The sequence below is a fragment of the Vidua macroura genome, chromosome 19 (assembly GCF_024509145.1).
Source record: "Vidua macroura isolate BioBank_ID:100142 chromosome 19, ASM2450914v1, whole genome shotgun sequence".
NCBI classification, from domain to species: Eukaryota; Metazoa; Chordata; class Aves; order Passeriformes; family Viduidae; genus Vidua; species Vidua macroura.
Genome location: NC_071589.1, coordinates 10,782,953 through 10,803,150, shown reverse-complemented (window position 1 = coordinate 10,803,150; position 20,198 = coordinate 10,782,953). Strand labels below are relative to the sequence as shown.

Genomic DNA, 20,198 nt, shown 5'->3' with positions numbered 1-20,198 from the left:
TTGGACTCGATGACCCCAGAGATCTTTTCCAATCTGAATAATTCCATATTTCTCTATCTTCCAGCTTTGGAAAGAGCTCTCATAACTAGAGTTTTATATACACACACACACACACAACACCATATTCACTGATAAAGAAGCAGCAGATTAAAGAACTTTTCTGTTTAGGGTAGTAAGTATGAAAGAATCATTTTTCAAAATGCCTGCAACTAGCTAAAAGTGGCCATCCATAAGCTGATCCTCCATAATTAGTTAGATAAAAGTGTAAGCAAAGTTAAAAAAAAAAAAAAAAAAAGTAGAAAAAGAAAAAAAATGGAGGAAAAAATCAAAGGGTGGGGGAAGAAGAAGAAAGAAAACTTGCTCCAGGGAAGAAGCAACTGTTCTCTGATGTGCAGCAAGGAATTTAACATCAAAGAACTAATGTAAATGGGGCCCATTTACCTCAAAAAACAACACACCACTCCACATTCTGGAATATTTCTATTTTAAGTTTGACAGCATTATGCTTTGTACCAAAATTCAAGATTGTGTAATTTGATAGATGTCAGAAGAAAATGACCTTCAGAATGGCTAATGGTGGTAATCTTTGTTATTAAGTATGTTAAAACTCTCTGTACAAGATCTGTTTAAACTTCAGAGATCAGCAGATCACCTTTAAAGTTCATCTGATTGTACATAAAAATTCCATTTGGACTCAAAGACTGAAACATGCATTTTCCTTATGTGCCTCTAACACTGACAGTGGGTGACTTCCTACACCAAACTCCTGTTCTTTCTCCTGCTCTCCCCACCAATCAGACAAAAATGAAAGCTAAATCTCTGTTCAGCAGTGAAAATAGCACACACAGTTCAAATATGTAATCTGAACCACCCAAAAGACCATTAAAAATAGTTGAATACTCAAAGTGATGTTAACAGAATAATTAGTCAAGTACCAAATGACTTCAAGGGTTTTGAAAATGAATGATAGAAATCCCAAAATCCTATTAATATTCTATTTTACATTTCACTTTTGGAGGTCTACAAATCTTTTCCTTTTTATTTTTTTTTTCATTAAACTTACATCTTTAGGAGAAAAAACTCTGTCATTCATGTGTGAAGTACTTTTCATTGGGAAAAACCCAAGAATGCATAGAAATGACTTTGACAGTACCTGCACAGAGAATTGCCTTTCTGCAGTTCTGTGCTCAATGGGGGCCCACTGAGAAACTGCTTCTGCAAACTGTGCCTTAGGAAAACCCCAAATTCCAGACTTCTCATTTAAACCAACAGAGTTTTTCTAATAATTCTGAAATTCTGCAGGGGAATTAAATACAGGCATTTTTAACTCACCCAGAAAGTCTTCTGTGGGACTCCAGCTGCAGGGTGGCTGGTGCCCAAGTTACACCAGCCTTTCACCAGGACACAATTATTACCTTCATCTAAATGGATTTACTCAGCATCTAAATATTCCCCAGCATCACTAATGCTGATTTCCAGTCAATATTGCTGACAGCCAGGTGCATTATTTCAAACAAACTGGCCTAAAATACCAGCCTTGCATACAAGACAAGGATTTAAAACCAGATTAACAGCCTGGGTTTGCCACATGCAATTGTTTAATGCTTGAACTACCCTTTACAGAAGACAATACTGAGTTTATCAGGCACTCAAAGGGCTGACAGAGAACTGTGGTTTAATCTGAAGCTGTTCTGGAACATTTTGCCAGAAGATTGCTGGGTGTGATAAGCTCAGGGCTGGGATCATGGACAGCACAGGCAAAGACTGATTTTTGTTTGATTTACTCTCACCAATCATCTGTGAGATGGCCATTGGTGAAATCAGTGTGGTGTTTTGTGGTGACAGAGCAAATGAAGAGATTCAAATGATCATCACAGATGTCACTGCTCCTCATCTGCCATCCATCCCACTGGGCAGCTGGGCTCGAGATTTCTCATTATCTTCCTATTTCACCAGCTTTGGGTCAGGTTTTATATAATGGCACGATTCTTCCCACAGCTCCACACTCAAGATGGGGTAAACCTGGTGAAGATGGGGAGATTGCAACACTCTCCACTTTAGAGTCTCTAAATCACATTCCTGGATCACCATTTTAATATTTCCTGCTTTTCTTCTCTTCTGTCCAACCAAACAAAGATGGTTATTTAAACTGAGTTTAAGACGTTATATCAAAAGTGCTGGCATGTTCTTTTTCAGAGCTTCAACAAAGAAAATGTGCAGCCAACAGGAATTATTTGAGTTTTGACAAGCTGCCTTTATCCCTGAGAAATGCAGGCACCTCACTGCTCTCATGGGCTCGGGCTCTCCCCCACTCTGACATAAAGAAGTTTCCAGAATCACTCAGGCCCAGACATTTCTGGTACCCACAGAGCTGACACCCAGCAAAACCACGAGGGGACAGGCTGTGGAACACCTTGGAAGATGCAGGTCAAAGCTAAAGCTTCCACCACACATAGAAGGCAACAGTCTCAAGATGTGACACCGATCCACAACTTGACTCAGTTAAAAACTATTTAATCTGAGCTTAACAAAACATGATTCTTTCAGAAATTGGAGATTTCTGAGACCCAGGCACTGATAAATCATAATTTATCAGCTAAATTGACACACCTTGATTTTTGCCAAGGAGAGACTTTAAGGCTCCTGAAAGAATTATAAAGGGATAAGAATGATGTTTTTAGATTTTGCATTGCTGTTTTGAGTTTTGTGGCAAGAACAAACTTTTATTAAGAGGACAAAGAGTAGAAAAATATTCTATGTATGTGTAATTTTAAGACAGAATCTTTGCTATTAAATAGAAGAAAAAGTGGGAACAAAGGACAAACTCTGCACCCCTGAATTAACTTGCTATCACTAAATTAACACAGTATCATGAAGTTACCTCAGTATTTTGAAGTTACATCATTAGACAAGAGCCCAACAAAAGTTAAGCTTCTACAGTTGGAAAGACAGACACTGAAAACACAACCATATCCCCCAACAAATCTGTGATCTGAAGCCATCAGTGCTCCTTAGCAAGATTATGTTGGATTACTTTTTGTATTTTAAATACAACAAAGCTTCCCCAAAAGAGCGACAACTTCCCGGAGCCAGAGCGCGTTACTGAGCTGAGGAAAAACTTCCCAAGTCCAGCAAAGGGCCAATTAAAAAGAAAATGGAATATATTTCTCCATCATCAAAGCAATTAAAAACATAAATAAGGCATTGCAAGACTCTTAACGTTCCCAATGTTTAATTATTTATCTGTTCTCTGTCCTGCAGCTGTAGGTCAGAATTAACTCCTCTGAACTAAATACAGGAGAACTCTTTTGGGGATTTGTACCTTATTCATTTTCAAGCAAACATCCAAATTCATTTCAAATTCACACAAGAACTGCAACAGTTTCACCTAAATCAGATTTTCTACAAGTTAAACACCCCTCCTACACTCAGATGTGATTGTGAAACTACTTTGATCTCTGTTCCCAAATTTATTGCTCTGTGTAATCCATGACAAAATATAATGTGATTTACTGTATCTCTATATGACAGCCCAGCAGCTGACAGAACTTAATAATTTAGCATAAGATAAAAACCCTTCTGGCACCAAAATATACAAATCATAATTGAGGCACTTTAGTATCACGTTACAATGAAGCACATATAGACTGATCATAAGAACTTCAAAACAATTAGAATTCTTTCTCACCCATTTAATGAAGGTGGGTTTTACTCCATGACATGTTCTGCAGCTGTAAGCAAGTCATTTTGGAGCACTTTTCTTTCTTCATATTAATGACTCTGAAGGACTAATAACGTTGTTTTACCCCTTCCCTATTTCCCAAACACTCCTTCTCCAAAAAGAAGAAGAAAAAAGCCACCTGCAGCTTTTCTCTATTATAATGATATGAAGAAAGAGCAAATGAGTGTAAACAATGTCTTCAAATCATGCCAGTATTTAAATACACAATTATTATGTTTTACATTAGTTTGGTCTTGATCACTGAGCATTTTTTCCTAAACAAAGCTATTTGGAAATCTGTTTTTTTTTATTGTGCTGACCTAAGCAGGGATGTGATGGACACGTTCCATGGGGCACCTTCTGCAGTGGCTGGTGCTGACTCTGGGGTTTGGGGGACTTGAGAAAGTCTTTGTGCAAAGGATGCATCATCCCAGAAAGTCCCAAGCAAAGTAAGAATGTGGAGCTCGTGGATACAGGAGGATTTTCTACTTCTAATTCCAAGGAACAAACACCAGTTACTGTTGTTTGCACGACCAAAACCACAGAGGAGCCCCAGTGAAACCAGCAGGGATGGCTGCAGGGAATGGGATCCAGGAGCAGGGAATCCTTCCTGTCACACCTGACCAGGAACCCAGACCTCACTCAAGAATTCTCAACAAATCTAAGAATGGATTGGCCGAGTTGTTAAAATAAAAAAATCCACCAGTAATCGCACATTACAGTCAGCACAACACTGGAAAACAGCCAATGTTTTCCAAATATGATCATGCACCCAGGAACGTAAGGATAAGCAAAACTGGTAAATTAGACAAAACTGGACCTACAAGCAATCAGCCTTTTCCAAGACATAAGGTATTGGGGAAAAAGGGAGAGAATGAGGTCATGATTCAACCGGGCTTTTAAAACTGTTTAATAAAGCTGAAATAATAAGCAATTGTGTGTTACAAGATAAAGTTGGTGTGTTACAGGTTGTTTGGAGAGTGAAGAAAGGCTCGGGAAATGATTGAAAAAATAATTAAAACAGTTGTTCTGCCACTGGCAAAACCTCAGCATTCACCTTATCCACCATGCCCATGACTTTGTGAGTCTTGATCTTATGAATACACTCTGAAGGATGAAACCTGGAAGTTCTGGCATGGAGAAGAGGCAGCGTGTGCCCAGGTGCTGCAGAACGGGGAGGGGCGTTTGGGCACACACTTGAAAAAGAAAGAGGAGACAGAGACAACAAAAAATCCCCACCTGTGAATGCTTCTTCAACAGACACTTCAGATGAATTCCAGTTGGTTAAAAACCCACTAAACCCTAAAAAACCCAGGCAAACTCCTCCAACAACTACCCGGCTATCATTGATATGACAGGACATGAGTAAAGTGTGCTGAAAGATGAGCCACATGATTGAGCTTTAATTTTAATCATATCAGTCCTTGCCCTGCTGAAAGCCATCTTTTTAATTCCATATTTTGTCATAATTTAGCTCTTGTCTGGTTCTCATTTCTTAACAGCATTGCTTCGATCATTTTCATTTTTAACCCTGTGGTGCTATTTGTGAATGCAAATAATGGTGCTTGATCTCCCTGCAGACATTAATGAAGATATTAAAAAGTGAGCCTGTTGCTCATGGGTGCACATTTTTTTTCCCCACAGCGACATTTATACCAACTTCTCCTGGCTCCTAACTCTGGAACCAGATTCAAAAATACAGCTGATGAGCAGCAATCTGACTTGTTGTTTTCTGGATTGTTTTTTTGGAGTTTTTATTTTTATTTTTTTAAAGGAGATAGGACTCTCTGTACAGTAACTCTGTGAATAACTGCAGCTCTTGCTTTGAAACATCTCCAGTAGGGAGAGTGCCATAAATTCAGTTTAGTCCTATTTGAGTGAAATATCCCTGAGATGATTCTACCATCTTTTTCTTCATGTTTGGCTCTGTTGATTGAAGACTCTTCCAAATGGCTCCCCTGAGGGATGATGCAATTCCTGTGACCATGTTCCTGGTCCACCATCATCCCGCTTTTTCTTTGGAGGAAGAAGAAGGAGCAGTGCAAAAAGGGACACACTACAAAGGAAATGGGTTTTAAATGGATTTGTTGAAAGGTACTATCAAGACAGATTAAATAATCTGCATTCTTTGTGCTAATATACATTAAAAATATTTCCTCTTTGTGAAATACATTTCTTCTTGATCTTTTGGCATTATGTTTTGCTTTTATTTGATATTTTGGCATTATGTTTTGCTTTTACTTGATCTTTTGGCACCACATTTCTGGTTTTGCTAGATTTTCTCCAACAAAGCCAAATATACTGCACTCATTTTTATTAATATTAGTTGGTGAATCACTATCGCTGTGTCAGAAACATTCAGGAACCAAATGTAATTTAAAGTACACAGGCTCCACAAAACAAAAACAATAAAAATATTACTGCTCTGGAACAGAGAGATAATATCAGAGACAATAGTTCTTGGATTATAATGAAAAAAAATTAAGAGACTTGGGAAACATCCAACTCTTCTTGGTAAGAATTGGAGGGCTCTTTAAATTATTCATAGTTGGGGCCTAAGCTAAATAATTGATGTAATAGGCTCAAAACAAGTTTAAGAAAATGGCACATCTACAAGTGGTGGGGGTCCTGCCTGCATTCAGCAAGGACACAAACAGGTCTGCATTACAATTAGACACAATTTAATGAGATCATTACACTTGGGAGGAATACACATCCACTTTTTATGGCTGACCTATTTGCCCCCATGTAAATAATCAGGGAATCACTGCAGTGAGTGTGACAACAGCTCCTCTGAGTGCTCCCACAAACAAAGTTATCTGCAACTGTGGCTTCAGTCTCCAAGTTAATGAAGTGAAAGGTGTCAGATCAAAGGTTCCACCGCAGCCAGTTCTCAGAAGGTCTTAGGGACAAAGATGGAACCATTTTTGGTGCTAATGAAATGTGGAGCTGGCAGAGAAGAAGCAGAGCTGGAGAGACAGGACTCAGAAATGGGAACACACGGAAGGCACGAGATGCTTGTACTTTAGGAGCAGAAGTCACTGTTTGGGGGAAACTCAATACTTTTAATCAAGTATCTCTTGGAGCATCTTTCATCTCAAAAGATGTCATATTCCCTCCCTTCATCTTCTCTTTGCCAGTGCTGAACAGTGTGACATCATCTGCAACAGTGCCAGAACAGATCCTGTGAATCACAGATATTCCTGCACATGCAGCATGAAAATATGCCCAGGGAGTTCCATCCAACTGGGCTGCTCTAGGGCTGTGCTGGGTGAGGAATCAATCCAGCATCACAGAGCCTGAGGCTGAAGGAGGGACTGAAATCTTCCCTAGGGCACATTATCTGTACCTTACTTGCAAATTATATGCAAGAATTTGCTCAGAAAATAAGTATCCAGCTACAGGACACTGTCTGAAGAGTTTTGGAAAAGGTCCCATTACAAAAACATTATATTCTATATAACAAAACTGTTATATAGAATAATTATTCCTAATTAAGGAAGTGGACACTTTAATTTTAAGGTCCTCGAGTATCTGAGTTTTATGTAGACTTCACACCAGATACAGGTGGAGTGATTGTACCAGGTAAAAACTGTAAACATCAGATTTGATTTAAAATCACAGAAATCTCAGAGTACAACTAACATCAACAGCATTAAAGTTCTACAAGCGGGATCTGCATGGCTGTGACCAGGTTTTGTGGCACTTTGGTGTCTCATCTCTCCAGAGGGAACAACTTTGCAGCTTCCTTCTATCAGAAGTAGCCCCAAAAATAAATCGTTTAACTTATTTTTGGGTTTTTTTTTTGACTAAAGATTTGTCCTTTAATCAAATTTCATATGTGTTCAGTACAGTCAACACACAAAAATGTAAATTGCTTCTCCACAAGAAAAGCAGCACTGACAGAGAATTAGATGTTCCTGGAACCTGCATAAACCTTTAACAGAATGAGTCAAAATATCTATTTAAATATAGAAAAGAAGTCAATAAAAAGCTAAATGTTGAAAATTATTTAGAGAGAAAAAAAAAAAAAAACCCATCATCATCTTCTCCCACTCCAGTTTACTCATGTGTTCTGCTCAAAGGGAGCTTTTTTATGAGATATTTTCAGTGTTCCAAGGTTGCTTCCTTTGAGCATTGTTAGCCTGTCCAGTGCTCTGCTCGGGCCGTGCTTGCTGAATGCTCATTTCCTCTGCCAAGAAAATCCCACAGAACGTTACAAACAGCGGCGGCGGCCAAGCCCCACATCTGCACACACTCAGACTTTGTCTCCTGCTTTCAGTCATTCCTGGCAAACCTGGAACTGCTCCCAGCTTTTACTCCACTGCACCTGGCTCAGGAGTGCCCGTGCCCCAAGTGCTGCTGATGCAACCTGGAGCACACCTGGCCCTGCCCAGAGCAGGAGGCAGCAGCTCCAGGGCTGTGTGTCCTGAACATCCAACAATCACGGAATGCCTCGGGCTGGAAGGGACCTTAAAGCCCATCCAGTGCCATCCCTGCCATGGCAGGGACACTTCAGCTGTCCCAGGCTGCTCCAAGCCCTGTCCAGCCTGGCTTTGGACACTTCCAGGGATCCAGGGGCAGCCACAGCTCCTCTGGGCACCCTGTGCCTCACCACCCTGACAGGGAAGGATTCCCTCCTAATAGAGCGAAACACTTTGCAGAAAAATGATCCTAAAACTCCTGTCAGCTCAACCAGGTAAGTACAGAAAATGCTGAAAAAACCCCTGTATCTTACAGGAGCAAAGCAGGAAAAAAGGTGCACAATCCTAACAATGCCCCAGGAATCTCCACCAGACACCAATGCTGAGAACCCCAAAGTGCCAAGGGAGTGCTCAGGAACTGACATCCCAATAAACAATGTCCCAGCCTTAGAGATGGGATTTTTAAACAACAGGAAATTAAAGATGTCAGTAAATCATGTGTCCCTAAGTTTCAAAAGGATGTCTACAAACACCAACCAATATTGAAATATTCAGTGTGCCTGTAATGAAGACTCTTCCTTCCCCTGTCTCTGCTCCTCACTCTTCTCCTTCTCGCCCCCACAGCAGCAGGAGGGCAGTGCCAGAGGAATCCTGGATCTTCTTCACCCATTTACAGTTCTGCTTTTCTTGTCATTGAAGTATGAATCATTTCTATTTCTTCATGTTCACGTTAACAACAGTCCACAATGACACAATGCAATCCACACAGAAATGAACATTATTCCCTGAGCAGATCACAGAGGAATGAGATCCCTCACTTGAGAATGGAGTGACCTTCAGAAAATCTGGCCAGTCAGATGTTCCACGCCTAAACTGTGAAATTCAGCTTCCCACTGGATTTTTTAAGCAATCTTCACAGAATTGGCACCAAAAAAAGTAAATTTAGAGAACGAATTTTTCTCTCATATTGCCCTAAATTTCCAGGTAACAAGATCTGGTAGAAAATATTTTCAAAAACAAATTTCACAGCTCATGCTGCAATTAAGGTGCTTTTTTTCCCCCCGATGGATAAAGTCATCTTCATCAAGGTTCTGTGGACTAGGACCAAATTAGCTGAAACTGCTACTTTTGAGCTTTAAATGAAGTTTGCCCTCTAAGCTACTTCGAGTTTTGGATTTCGTGGCCAATTTCCACAGTTCTACAATTGCAAGACAGAAATGAAATAGAATGGGGAATTTGAAGGTAATGCCAGGTATTTTCACATGTCTGTGAAAGACTTTTCAACAGAGATACTTTTTTCTTTTCCCCTCCTATCTTTTACTCAACATGTGCTCTTCAGATTAGGGTAAAAATAGGGAAGTAGGTTAAAGAAAAAAAAATACAATAGCAGTTAATATAGCTTAAAATTAGCAAATTTTTTGAAAAATAGAAAAGAAATCCAACAAATTAAAGAAAACCAGTATTTCTGACAGAAATGACAATTCAAGACTATTAGAGATATTGCCCTATGAAGGATTATTTGTAACTTTAATTTGAGGATGTAAAGAAGTTAACTTTTCTTTTACTATACTACACATGTAAAAAAAGATCAAAGAAAGAAAAGAATTGAGATTCAAATTCCATTTTTAAGCAAAAATGACAATGTCTTCCTGAGTTAAAATTAATCCTTTAATGATGAATTTCAAAGGTTTAAATACTTTCTGTGACCTTGGCTTTAAATAATTATGCCAAGCAGAGCTTTCCTTACATTCAGAAAAGATTCTGAATTGTTGATCACAGCCATTTTAATGGCTTCAGGCTGGCTGATTTCCAACATAATCCCCCGAATGCTCTTTAAAATTACAGACCAAGAACCTGACGCAGGTAAATGAAATGTCACTTGCACAAAGGCTGCTCAAACACTCCATGCAGATTGTTAATTTGTGCCACTGCACATCCCCTTGCAAGAAAATGTGTGATTTAGTGCCTTAATGCAATATATAAAAGAGACTTCCACAACTATCTGCTTACACATACACAGAGGCTACCAGAAATATTAAGTAGGGTTTTTTTTGGCTTTTGAAATAAAACGTGCATGTTTTACCTCCCTAATGGGGGGAATACTTGAATTCAAGACAGGAGTCCAAGGGATGCTCAGCAAACAGTGGGCAGTGACTCCACTGAACAGAATGGGAGGGAAGCCTTGATCAATCTGAAACATTCATTTCTATTTTCAAATCTTACCAGAGTTCTTTCTCACCTGATATACTCCACAGGCAAAATTAGAGCAGCCACTGTGAGCAACCAGACACAATTTCCTTGCACCCTGATCCTGAGTTTTTCCCTCCTGAAGAGCTCACCCTCTTTTTAAGGGAAAAAACAGCTTGACTAGGCAGAACCACCCTTTCCACTGTCTCTATTCCAGCAGAGGAAGATCAGCCTGCTCCTGGCTGGCTTTACCTGTGAAATCACCTGTGTTTTTAAAGTGCTGTTGGCTCCTGAGCACCTCATGGCACCTTCCATCCCTGCTGGAGGTGGTGCCCAGCCCCAGTGTGTCCAGAGCAAAGCTTTCCATCACAGAACCCCAGAACACCCCACACTCGTGCTGTGACTCTGGCATCCCATGGTCTGCATCTGTTTTTTCAACTCAAGGGATCCCTGAACATTTTTCCTTAGGGAACCTTTGCTCAGCTGACCTTTGGGGTGATCACTCCCCTTTTGCCCTGCGGAGCTGCTCTTTGCGAATCCCTCACCTTTTTCAAGGCCGCCTCTGTCTCTGTCGTGTGCCTCTTTTTCAGGTCTGATATCACTTCTTCCATCTCCATCTTCAGTCTGTTCAGTGCTGCCTCCTTGTCTCGAGATGCCCTCAGCTTCTCCTCGTCCCGCTGGAGGCTCAGGTCCAGCAGCTGACGGCTCCGCAGAGCTCTCGCCTGGATCAGCTCCTCCTTCAGCTTGCGGATTTGGTTCTCCAAACCAGACATCACCTGAGAGAAAGAGCAAACAAAGTGACAAAACCCAAAGCCACAACACAAAACCCACTTGGTTTCCTCCAACAGGCTGTCACCTGGGGGAGGAGCAGACTCAGAGGATGCTCTGTCCCTTTTCCTGGCCCCTTCTTCTTTCTCTTCCTGCACAGGGATAAATACAGCTCCCCCTGCCCACAGCACTGGTGATATGGACACTTTTGGAGGAGAAATTGAGCTCGTGGCATATAATCACTACATATCTTACCCATGCCTTCCTTTTTTATCCTTAAGAAATGACCTGCATCCTTCTAATGAGCTATCAGAACATCATCAATAATTTACCAATCACTGCCTGCCCCCAATGGGGGAACACAAAGGGGGAGGGATGGAAGGGACAGGAATAAAGCTGTGGCACTCCTTGTTGAGTTTTATTTTTTTTTCTTCTAAGGTCAGGGTCAGGATTAAATGTGCAAGATGGTATTTCTTGTTTGGATTTAGATGTTTATTGGGTTTTATTTATATTACAGTCTCACAAGTTGTGAGTTTTACAGTACTTTAACAAGTTAAAAACAGAGACATATTTCTCTTTCTATAAGGCTTTTTAAGGATAAACTGTCTAATTAAGAATTTATTAAATTATTTTAAAATTATTTTATTTAAAATTTATTTTAATTGTTAAATGATTAAATTATTTTTATTTAAATTATTTTTATTTTTAGTCTAATAACTAACTACTTGTGCTCCGCAATGTGGACTTTTTTATCTAATTACACAATACTACTTGAACTTATGGAGAAGAAGGTGAAGAAGAAGGACTAGCTTCTGTCCTAAAATTTTTATCTTGCTTCATATAGATTACAATATTCTAAAACCTTGAACTCTAAGTTTTCTACTATGTGATATCACACACTTCTATTCAAACTCCACACCCACAATCCCATTTCTGTCATTCAATTTTGGAAGTCTTCCCTATGGCTTCAGGTCAAATGCAGTGTTCTCTTGGGGGTCAGTGTTTGTCAGTATAGAAAGTCTCAAATTCTCAGTAACCAGGGTTCTATCAACTCCTAATTCCACAGAATTCACTCTGCTACTTTACCACAGGAGTAGATACACGTCTGTTACTTCAGATTGCACTTACTAACTCTCACGAGTTACTTTTCTAACTCCATTTCCTCTGCGGGTCCTTCACTGGGGTGCAGGAGCATCACATCTGGGACATAAAGCACTGTCCTTACAGCTAAGTGTGATGGATGACACTCAAAGCACCTCTATGTGTTCATTCATAAATGTAATTCTGAAAATGAGCATTTTCACTACAAAACTCACACAGAAATTCCCCCTTTCTCCTCCCTGTTTCACAAGAAACTTTGCAGTTGCCTGGAATCCTTTCACAGAGGATGTGACAATACTGAGAGCAGAAATTGATGTTCTACCAAGTAAGTGCAGGTGACTCAGCTCAAGCTTATTAAAGGTTTCACAGGAAAATCTGAGGAAAAGCAGTGTGTATTTAAAGTTCCCATTGTCCTGGAATGCCAGTTTCTCTCCAACTACTATTTTTCTTCTTCAGACATTTTTAATAGGCTGTCTGTACTCAGCTACATCATTTATTTGCAGCCTCTGAGAACCACATTAGTACAAAACTCTGAAAAGGAAACATTTGTTTCTGACCAAAGCTGGGCCATGAATGACTATCAGATCTATTGCCTTGTACATTAATCTCCCAAGACAGATTCCTATAAATACTGTGATCTGAGAGAGGGGGGGGGAAAAAAATCAAGGCTTGAAAGTTTGCCTATTTTTTCAAGCTATTTGAACTATATGGTGTAATAAAAGACATCATCTCCCTTCAAACCTTCAGTTTGTCCTTCAGCTATCCCAGCTGTAACATGTATTAAATAATATCAACCATCTCAGAAACTTATTTTGCTTCCATGCTTTCTTAATTACTCACTGGCACTAGTCCCTACTATGTCAAAGGTAAGAGTGTGTGTATGGTGGAGAAGGAATGAGCACGTCATTTGTGTACAGAACTCTACCACAGGCCACATATTTCAGCCCTATCAGCATTATCTCAAACATATGTTTCATATACTGTAATCTGTGCTAGATCCTTTCCTTCCTTTCCTGAGCTTTTCCTCTACACATGTTTAATTTCTTATTAAATCTGTATACAGACTAAAAATGTAAAGTAAGTTTCGGTGTATAATTATAATCCACAATGTACTTTTATAATTCTTTCGGAAAATGATTTCATCTCCAGATCACAAGAACATGACAGCCTGCCCAGCTTTTCCTTAACCAAAGCAGCACTAACTCAATGAAGATAAGAGCTGCAATTGCTGATGGGTGATATGGTCTGAGTTCCAAACTGACACACTGAGAATTTGGGGTTTTTAACAGCTGCCCCAGTGCAAGTCCTGCCTGAAATAGCCACAATTATCTTTTAATCTGTGACAGTTCTTTTTGAAAGCTCATTCCCTTACTCTCCTTTTTTTTTTCTCTTATTTTAAAATAAAAAACTTCCTTTAGTTATACCCCCAACACACACACATAAGTGAAACTAAGAAATTACATTGCTCAGAAGTTCCCTACAAAGTTTGTTAAAATATTTAGGATAAGAAATCAGGGCTAACTTTTTATAATACAAGGAAAATTAATTCACAAATGACACTACAAGCCAAAATAAAGACTGGGTGAATTCCTGTTACACCTTTTAAGCCTTACTTCCTTCTTTATTCAATGGTTCTTATACAAAGTCATTAGAAAATGAAACACAATCCAGTGTTTTCTGTAAGGAGGAAGTAACAGCTCCCGGCCTTCAGAGCCAAAACTGGGGACAGCTGAGAGTGAGCTGAATGTTATAGGTAAAGCAACAGTAATTAATATGCAAAGGAGCATTAATGTTGGACCTAATAGATGGCAAAAACAGATTTGGTTCTATTAGGGAAGAAGAAAGAGTCTGAAGACGGGGTGATGGCAGCGAAACTAATATGATTAAAGGAGTCCCTTTGGAGCAACTTCACTGCGAGTAAGATGATGTTAAGAGACATCTAATCTCTCCAAAGTGACTGGAAAAAGCTTATATTGGGGATCACAGACACAGCTCTTGTCAATTACTTTCAAATAAGTCCAGTTCTCACAGGCAGATTAGTTTTTCCCATAAACAAAGTCAGTGGCAGAAGCAGCTTACACCCAACTCAGCGCCTGAGACAACTTTGTGTGACATGGATATGTCCCCACTGCTGTAGGCAATGAATCCCAAACTTTCCAGCACTAAGACTCTGCTATTCCACATGCCAGGTTTAATAAACTATTATTAGACTTAAATGTAGGCAAATTAGGGAATAAAAAAAAAAAAAAAAAGCCCCAAGATGACTTAATTCTCTGTTGCGAAAAATCCATGAAACACAAAACTTATGAGCAACTGTCTTTTCTTAACGATTCTGTGGGAAACTAAAAGCTGCAGTTACAAAATCTCACTTCTCAGGCTCCAGATCCAAAGGCAGGATGGTTTCTTTGTAACATTGAGTCCTCTTTCTCAGTCTTGGCTTCTCAAATTCTCCTCTGGCTGCCCAAATCTCTATTTGGGATCCAAATGGTTTGTATGGTCCAAACAACTGCTTGAGTACAAGAGCTGCTGTTAGAAGAACTCACCTTAAACACCCCATCTAAGCAAATTATTATTGTGCTAAACGAGGATTAAATATAAGAAATAAGGGCTGACAGTATGTAATAGAGCCAAAATGCTACTGCCACTTGCTGCCTTTTCTGGATCAAAGTGTTGTAGTCTCTATTTCGGTGGTGTGGGTACGAGCACATGAAATAAGAGAGATCTGTATCTATTTTAGAAAGGATGCAGAAGTTTGTAGCAATTCCCAGGATGGACATGCCACAGGAACATGCCCCAAACAAGGAAGCATTTTGTAAAATGACCATTAATCCACATACAGGACAACAAATAGAAAGACAACACCAGCTTACACAGTTTACCAAATGGAACAAAAATACATAAACCGTGTGACAGAGATTTCATAAAGGTTTATGTGACATATTTGTATGTCCCTTAGATGAAGAAACTGCTGGCCAAGGTGGTGATTTCTATTTCTGTTTCAAAGAAATAACTTAAGAATTCTAACTAAGAATATCTGTGCTGAAATAGTGTCATAAAAAGGGTGGGTCATAAGCCCACAGCAATTTGCCTGCAGGGAAAAAATAGACTTGAAAGAAAAAGAAGAAGGTTGGTCACTCACTTTGGCCTATTTAAAATGCCAATAAATGTACTGCGTGTTACTTGGAAGGAAAACATGTGCTCTCAATTTTAAAAAGTAAATTGCATAAGAAAATATAAAGTTGGCAAAAAGTTTAAATTAAAATCTGTTGCTGATGTCTGAAACTCTGTTCCACTTAGAGGCAACAGGGATGAGAAATGGACCAAATGACTATGGCCTAATTAAAAACAATAATAACACAAATTCCCTTTATTTTCCAGGAGCTGCTGCTTCACCCCCATGAAGCGTTTCCTTGGATCAGTTTCTGAGGAAGAGGCTGGAGCATGACGGCATCTCCACCCTGACGGGGATGAGCGCACGGAGCTCGCCGTCTCCCTCCTCCCTGTGCATTACACACCAAACCACATCCACCCAGCACCACGCTCAGCTCCAGTGGCCAGGGCGTTTGAAAGTCACAAAAACAAGGAAGAGGAGAGTTGAGATGAAATGCACTCCTCATTTATTCCCCGTGGTGCAGATGCAGAGGTGCTGAGGTGCTGCCACAGCAGATTTACAGTAAGTGACTAAGATCTGCCAGCAGATGAAGCTGCAGTAACCTCACTGCCCTGCCTTGCTGGGAGCACTCGGGCTGCTGGAACAGAGCATCACTGTTAAACACCCCTGCCCTTCTCAAGGGGCTCCTGACAACTCTTCAAACTGAGTTTCAGAAGTTTTCTGCGCTGGGTTAACTTGGCTCCAGTCAGAGATGACTGCACAGGGCTCACTTTGCTGTTTAATTTTGCTGGCATGTAATGTTTTAAAAAACCTACAAGAAACCCCTGAACCACTGAGCAGTAGCATGGACCCCAAAGATCCTCTCTAGGATAACAACCTCAAATATCAGCCTGTAAGTCACAGCCCTATCTGACCACAGATAAGCAGCTTCTGCCTCTCTATGCCAAGACCTTCTCAGCATTTCCTCCTTAGAAAGGAACAGTGAAATGAGCAGTGTGTGCTGGGGAACATCAGCTGGGCCCTTCTGAAAGGGACATTTGTCTCTCTGTGCCTTGCCACGCTGCCGTGGTGTGACAGCGATGGATGAGGCATCCATAACATTTGTTATTGGGCACGGGATTATTTTTGAAAGGAGATCAGTCCAGGCAAGGGAAAGGCAGTCTGCAATAAAAATAAATCTCACTCTGATGATGAAGAAGTGAAAGGAAAATAAGGAACAAAGTAGGAACACCCAGTGATTCAGTGGTGACAACAACTCCCTTCCTACCCATGAGCAGGGCAGTGTCCCAGAAGAGGGGCATGAAGTGTCCTGTCCCAGCCATGCAGTGACTGGTGGCACAGTTACTGTAAAACATTTCCTGGAAAGGGGATTATCTATTCAAAGTGGGAATCTGAACGACTTCAGCTTTCTTGTGAGCAAACAAAGCTTTATCAGATGCTGGGGAACATCATACAAGTTTCTCTACCATCACAAAAACAACCAATGCATTTAACATAAAAGAAATCTGAAAAATAAACAAATACTTGCAGCTCTATGCTTAGAAAAAAGTGTAGCTGTATGAACTTCAAATGTGTATAATTTTGATTTTGTGTTTAGAACAAAATTGGTTTATATTAATGAGTTTTTCTACTGCAGCTTCTGCAAGGGACAACAATCCTTCTCTTAACTGATCTTATTCTGGTTTGCAGGAACTATTCTCATGATTTTTACCCTCTGGACCCTGCCAACCAAGGGCCAGGCACAGTCCTAATCTTTCTGATCTTTCTGTCCATAAATCATCCTACTGAGTCTGACTCACTGGTCCCACTATACCTGCTTTTCTCCATGCCAAAGGAATTCCAACTGGCCAGTCCAGCCAGCTGGCAGCTATTTGTGGCTCCTTTGTATTGTATGAACTCAATCATGTCCATTTAAACAACTATATTAAAAATATTTTCTATACCATGGCAATTTCAATTAAAACATGGAAAGAATTTATTAGCCTTTTTCTCTCGCGACTCCTAAAATCAGCAATTTGTCAATATTATGAATACTTTAAAAGATGAGATTTCATTTGCAAAGAAAACCAGTGGCACATTATCACATGGGTAACGATGTGGCAGAGCACAAATTAGCAGGGATAAGTAATAAACAGCTATTTAGCTTTCACAGCACAATCTATTACACTGTCAAATTTAAATGCCTTTTGGGTAAGAACACACAGGCCCATAAATGTGGTATTTAAGGGAGCAGATAAATGAAATGGTGTGAAATGAAGTGAAAATGAACAACAGTTCAGAGACCAGCAGGTTGGGCTCAGTTCTTAAGAGCACTGATCATTCCAAGAGCATGGGGCTGTGCAAGCCCTTCCAGGGGAAAAGATGGAAATTAGCACCCCCACCATTATAAATAGTCCTGGACAGTGGTCTAAGACTTGCTGGAAACACTCAAATATCAGCTTCAATACTCAGAGATGCATTTTATTGTATGCTTGTATAGTATTTTGTGCACACTGAAGTGTTCTTCTTCTTGAGGGGAAAAAAATTCTCTCCAGAATGTTGGTTCTATTGCAGAGCTTCTTAAAAAGGAGCCATCTTCATCCTATTTATATAAATTTCTCTCTATATATCCTATATGTGACTACATTGCAGTGATGGGGTGAAGTTATTAATACATTCATAAGTGAAACGTCCTCAGTTTATAAATCAGGTTGGATATTATCAAGTTTGGGTCTTGGAGGAGAACTGACACAAACCAAAGCTGCACTCACCGATCTGCACCTGCACAGCACAAGAGAAGGGGAAGCTCCTCAGGCTCACACAGATGAATATCCAGTGGAAAACCTCAGTAAGAGCAGTGCAGGTGACACTAAGGGTGAAATGTGCAGTTCAGCAGGGTCAGATCTCAATCCCCACATTCAGGATTTATGCAAAGGTTCTATCGACTCCATCCCCACATAACCTCAACTCCTCTCACCTTTGCACATGCACCTCTGACACCTCTCTTGAAAATACCCCCTGGGATTTGTAAAGGGAGGCGCTGAGCTGCTAATTACATACTCGTTTCATTAATTTTAACAGCATTAAGCTGATTTTAAAGGTCAAACCTCCTTGGTAAGATTCTTGGGCTATTCCAGCACTGTGCATGCTCTGAAAAATGCCTCCAACATCTATGATTCTGATAAAAGTTTATTCCTACTAACCCTGCTTATCTTGTATCTACCAGGGTCTGACTTTGGTGTGGGGACTGGTTTAACACCACCCTACCTGTACAGTGCTGCTGGAGGGAAACACCACTCACCTCTGGCATCCAAACCATGGCCAACATCCCCCTCACCACAATTCCTGCACTGAACATCATCCCAAGGAAGGTCCAGCACCCTTCAAGAAGAGATTTTACTTTTTAGGAATTTATGTGTTCTGTCTTGTCTAATCCTGCTTAGAATTTCCTGAAACATAGTGGAAGTGTTGACTGACTAAGAGCAACAGTTACCTTCTGCTCAGCTCCACTTCCAACAAAATTAAGGAAAAACTAATCTGCCTGTGCCATTCCTATAAATAAACACACTTAGGCAACAATTAACGGGTAATTTAACCCCCAAACTGTTCACTGACTCGGCCAGGTATTTATGAAGGCTGAAAAGAAACAAGCAACACACAGGTATCAAAAAGCCAGCAGGAAAAAGTCACAATCAAAATATTGGCCTCACTCTGGTTTCTACATCTTAGAAAGAGGCAGCACAATTTTGAGGTCTGCTGTGACATGGCATTAAGCAAAACATAAATTTTGATGATTTTTTTTTCCCAGAAGAAGTGCACTGAAGTAGATCTGGACTTTTACAGAAGCCAGTCAGCTGCCTAAATCCCAGTTAATGTAAATGGCACTTAAGCTACAAACTGGGCTTAAAAAAAAGGAGAGGAGGGGTAAGAAAGAAAATCAGACATACATTTGAACATCTCCACAAAGAGCTTAAAATTAATGGAGCTTATTTCCATTTCTTAATTTACATAAGTACATTTGATTCCAATTTAGTTAACAGCAGCTGGAAAGCAGAACTTCATCTAGGTTGGTTATTGTCACTGCCTTCCCAACAAAATGAGTTTTAGTTGAAGGGGAGAACCTTGAGCTTACACGTGTAACAAAACAATGCAGAGAACTGCTGAGCCAAAGGATTACTCACCGAGCTGAAACTGAGATAAATGTAAATACATTTTCCATTTCACTGTTCTAAGACCTGTAACAGACTTGGCCCTCTTGCCTTGGAGACTGATCCAGAGCAGTTCCTCCTTCCCCAGTTTACTGAATTTGCTTTGAAACAGACTAGTGAGACAAAAATTAAAAATTCTGCCTTCTTTCTCCTCTGCTTTTATCTGATGAAAGGAATGTTTACCTTTGTATTCTTCCTTGTACAAACAAAATGATTCTAATAAAACTGCTAAGGGACCTGCCAGGAAAGGACTCATTTCCTTCTGTCTTTCTACCCAGAATTATAATGGAGACACTCAAATGGGCACATAACAACCTACATAACTGCATTAATGGAACTTAAATATGATGCAGATAAGAAAATAAATCAGTCATAAATACCTATTTAATGCAGTGATCCCCCAAAATAACTTATGAGAGCAAAACATAAATAAAATGAAGTGGCTAAAAAAAGAAAATCTACATGTAACACCAGGTTTTCTGCATTGTACAAATCACAACAATCCATCCCTAAATGATGATTGATGAAAATGACACCAAACATCTTCCCTGTTTTCCGTTATGAAAAACTCTAAAGCTTTAATTTCTGCATTTCAGGATGTGAAAGGCAAATACTCCTCTCAGATGGATGTTACAGATATGTTCAGTTCTGAAATAACATCAGAGTAAAGCCTGTTCTGAAAGTCAAGAAAAGCTGCT

At 39.9% G+C, this 20,198-nt stretch overlaps 1 protein-coding gene across 7 annotated transcripts in view; it reads right to left on the bottom strand.

The window, feature by feature from the left end:
• CEP112 (centrosomal protein 112) overlaps positions 1-20,198 on the bottom strand; it is a 158,179-nt gene that overhangs the window by 48,544 nt on the left and 89,437 nt on the right. For 6 of the 7 annotated variants that reach the window (XM_053995052.1, XM_053995050.1, XM_053995055.1 and 3 more), the window contains exon 21: positions 10,878-11,108. In XM_053995052.1, the coding sequence (XP_053851027.1) occupies positions 10,878-11,108 (231 nt within the window). Of the gene's footprint in view, positions 1-5,562; positions 5,778-10,877; positions 11,109-20,198 lie in introns of those variants that run through there. The other variant, XM_053995058.1, reaches the window with a different exon arrangement.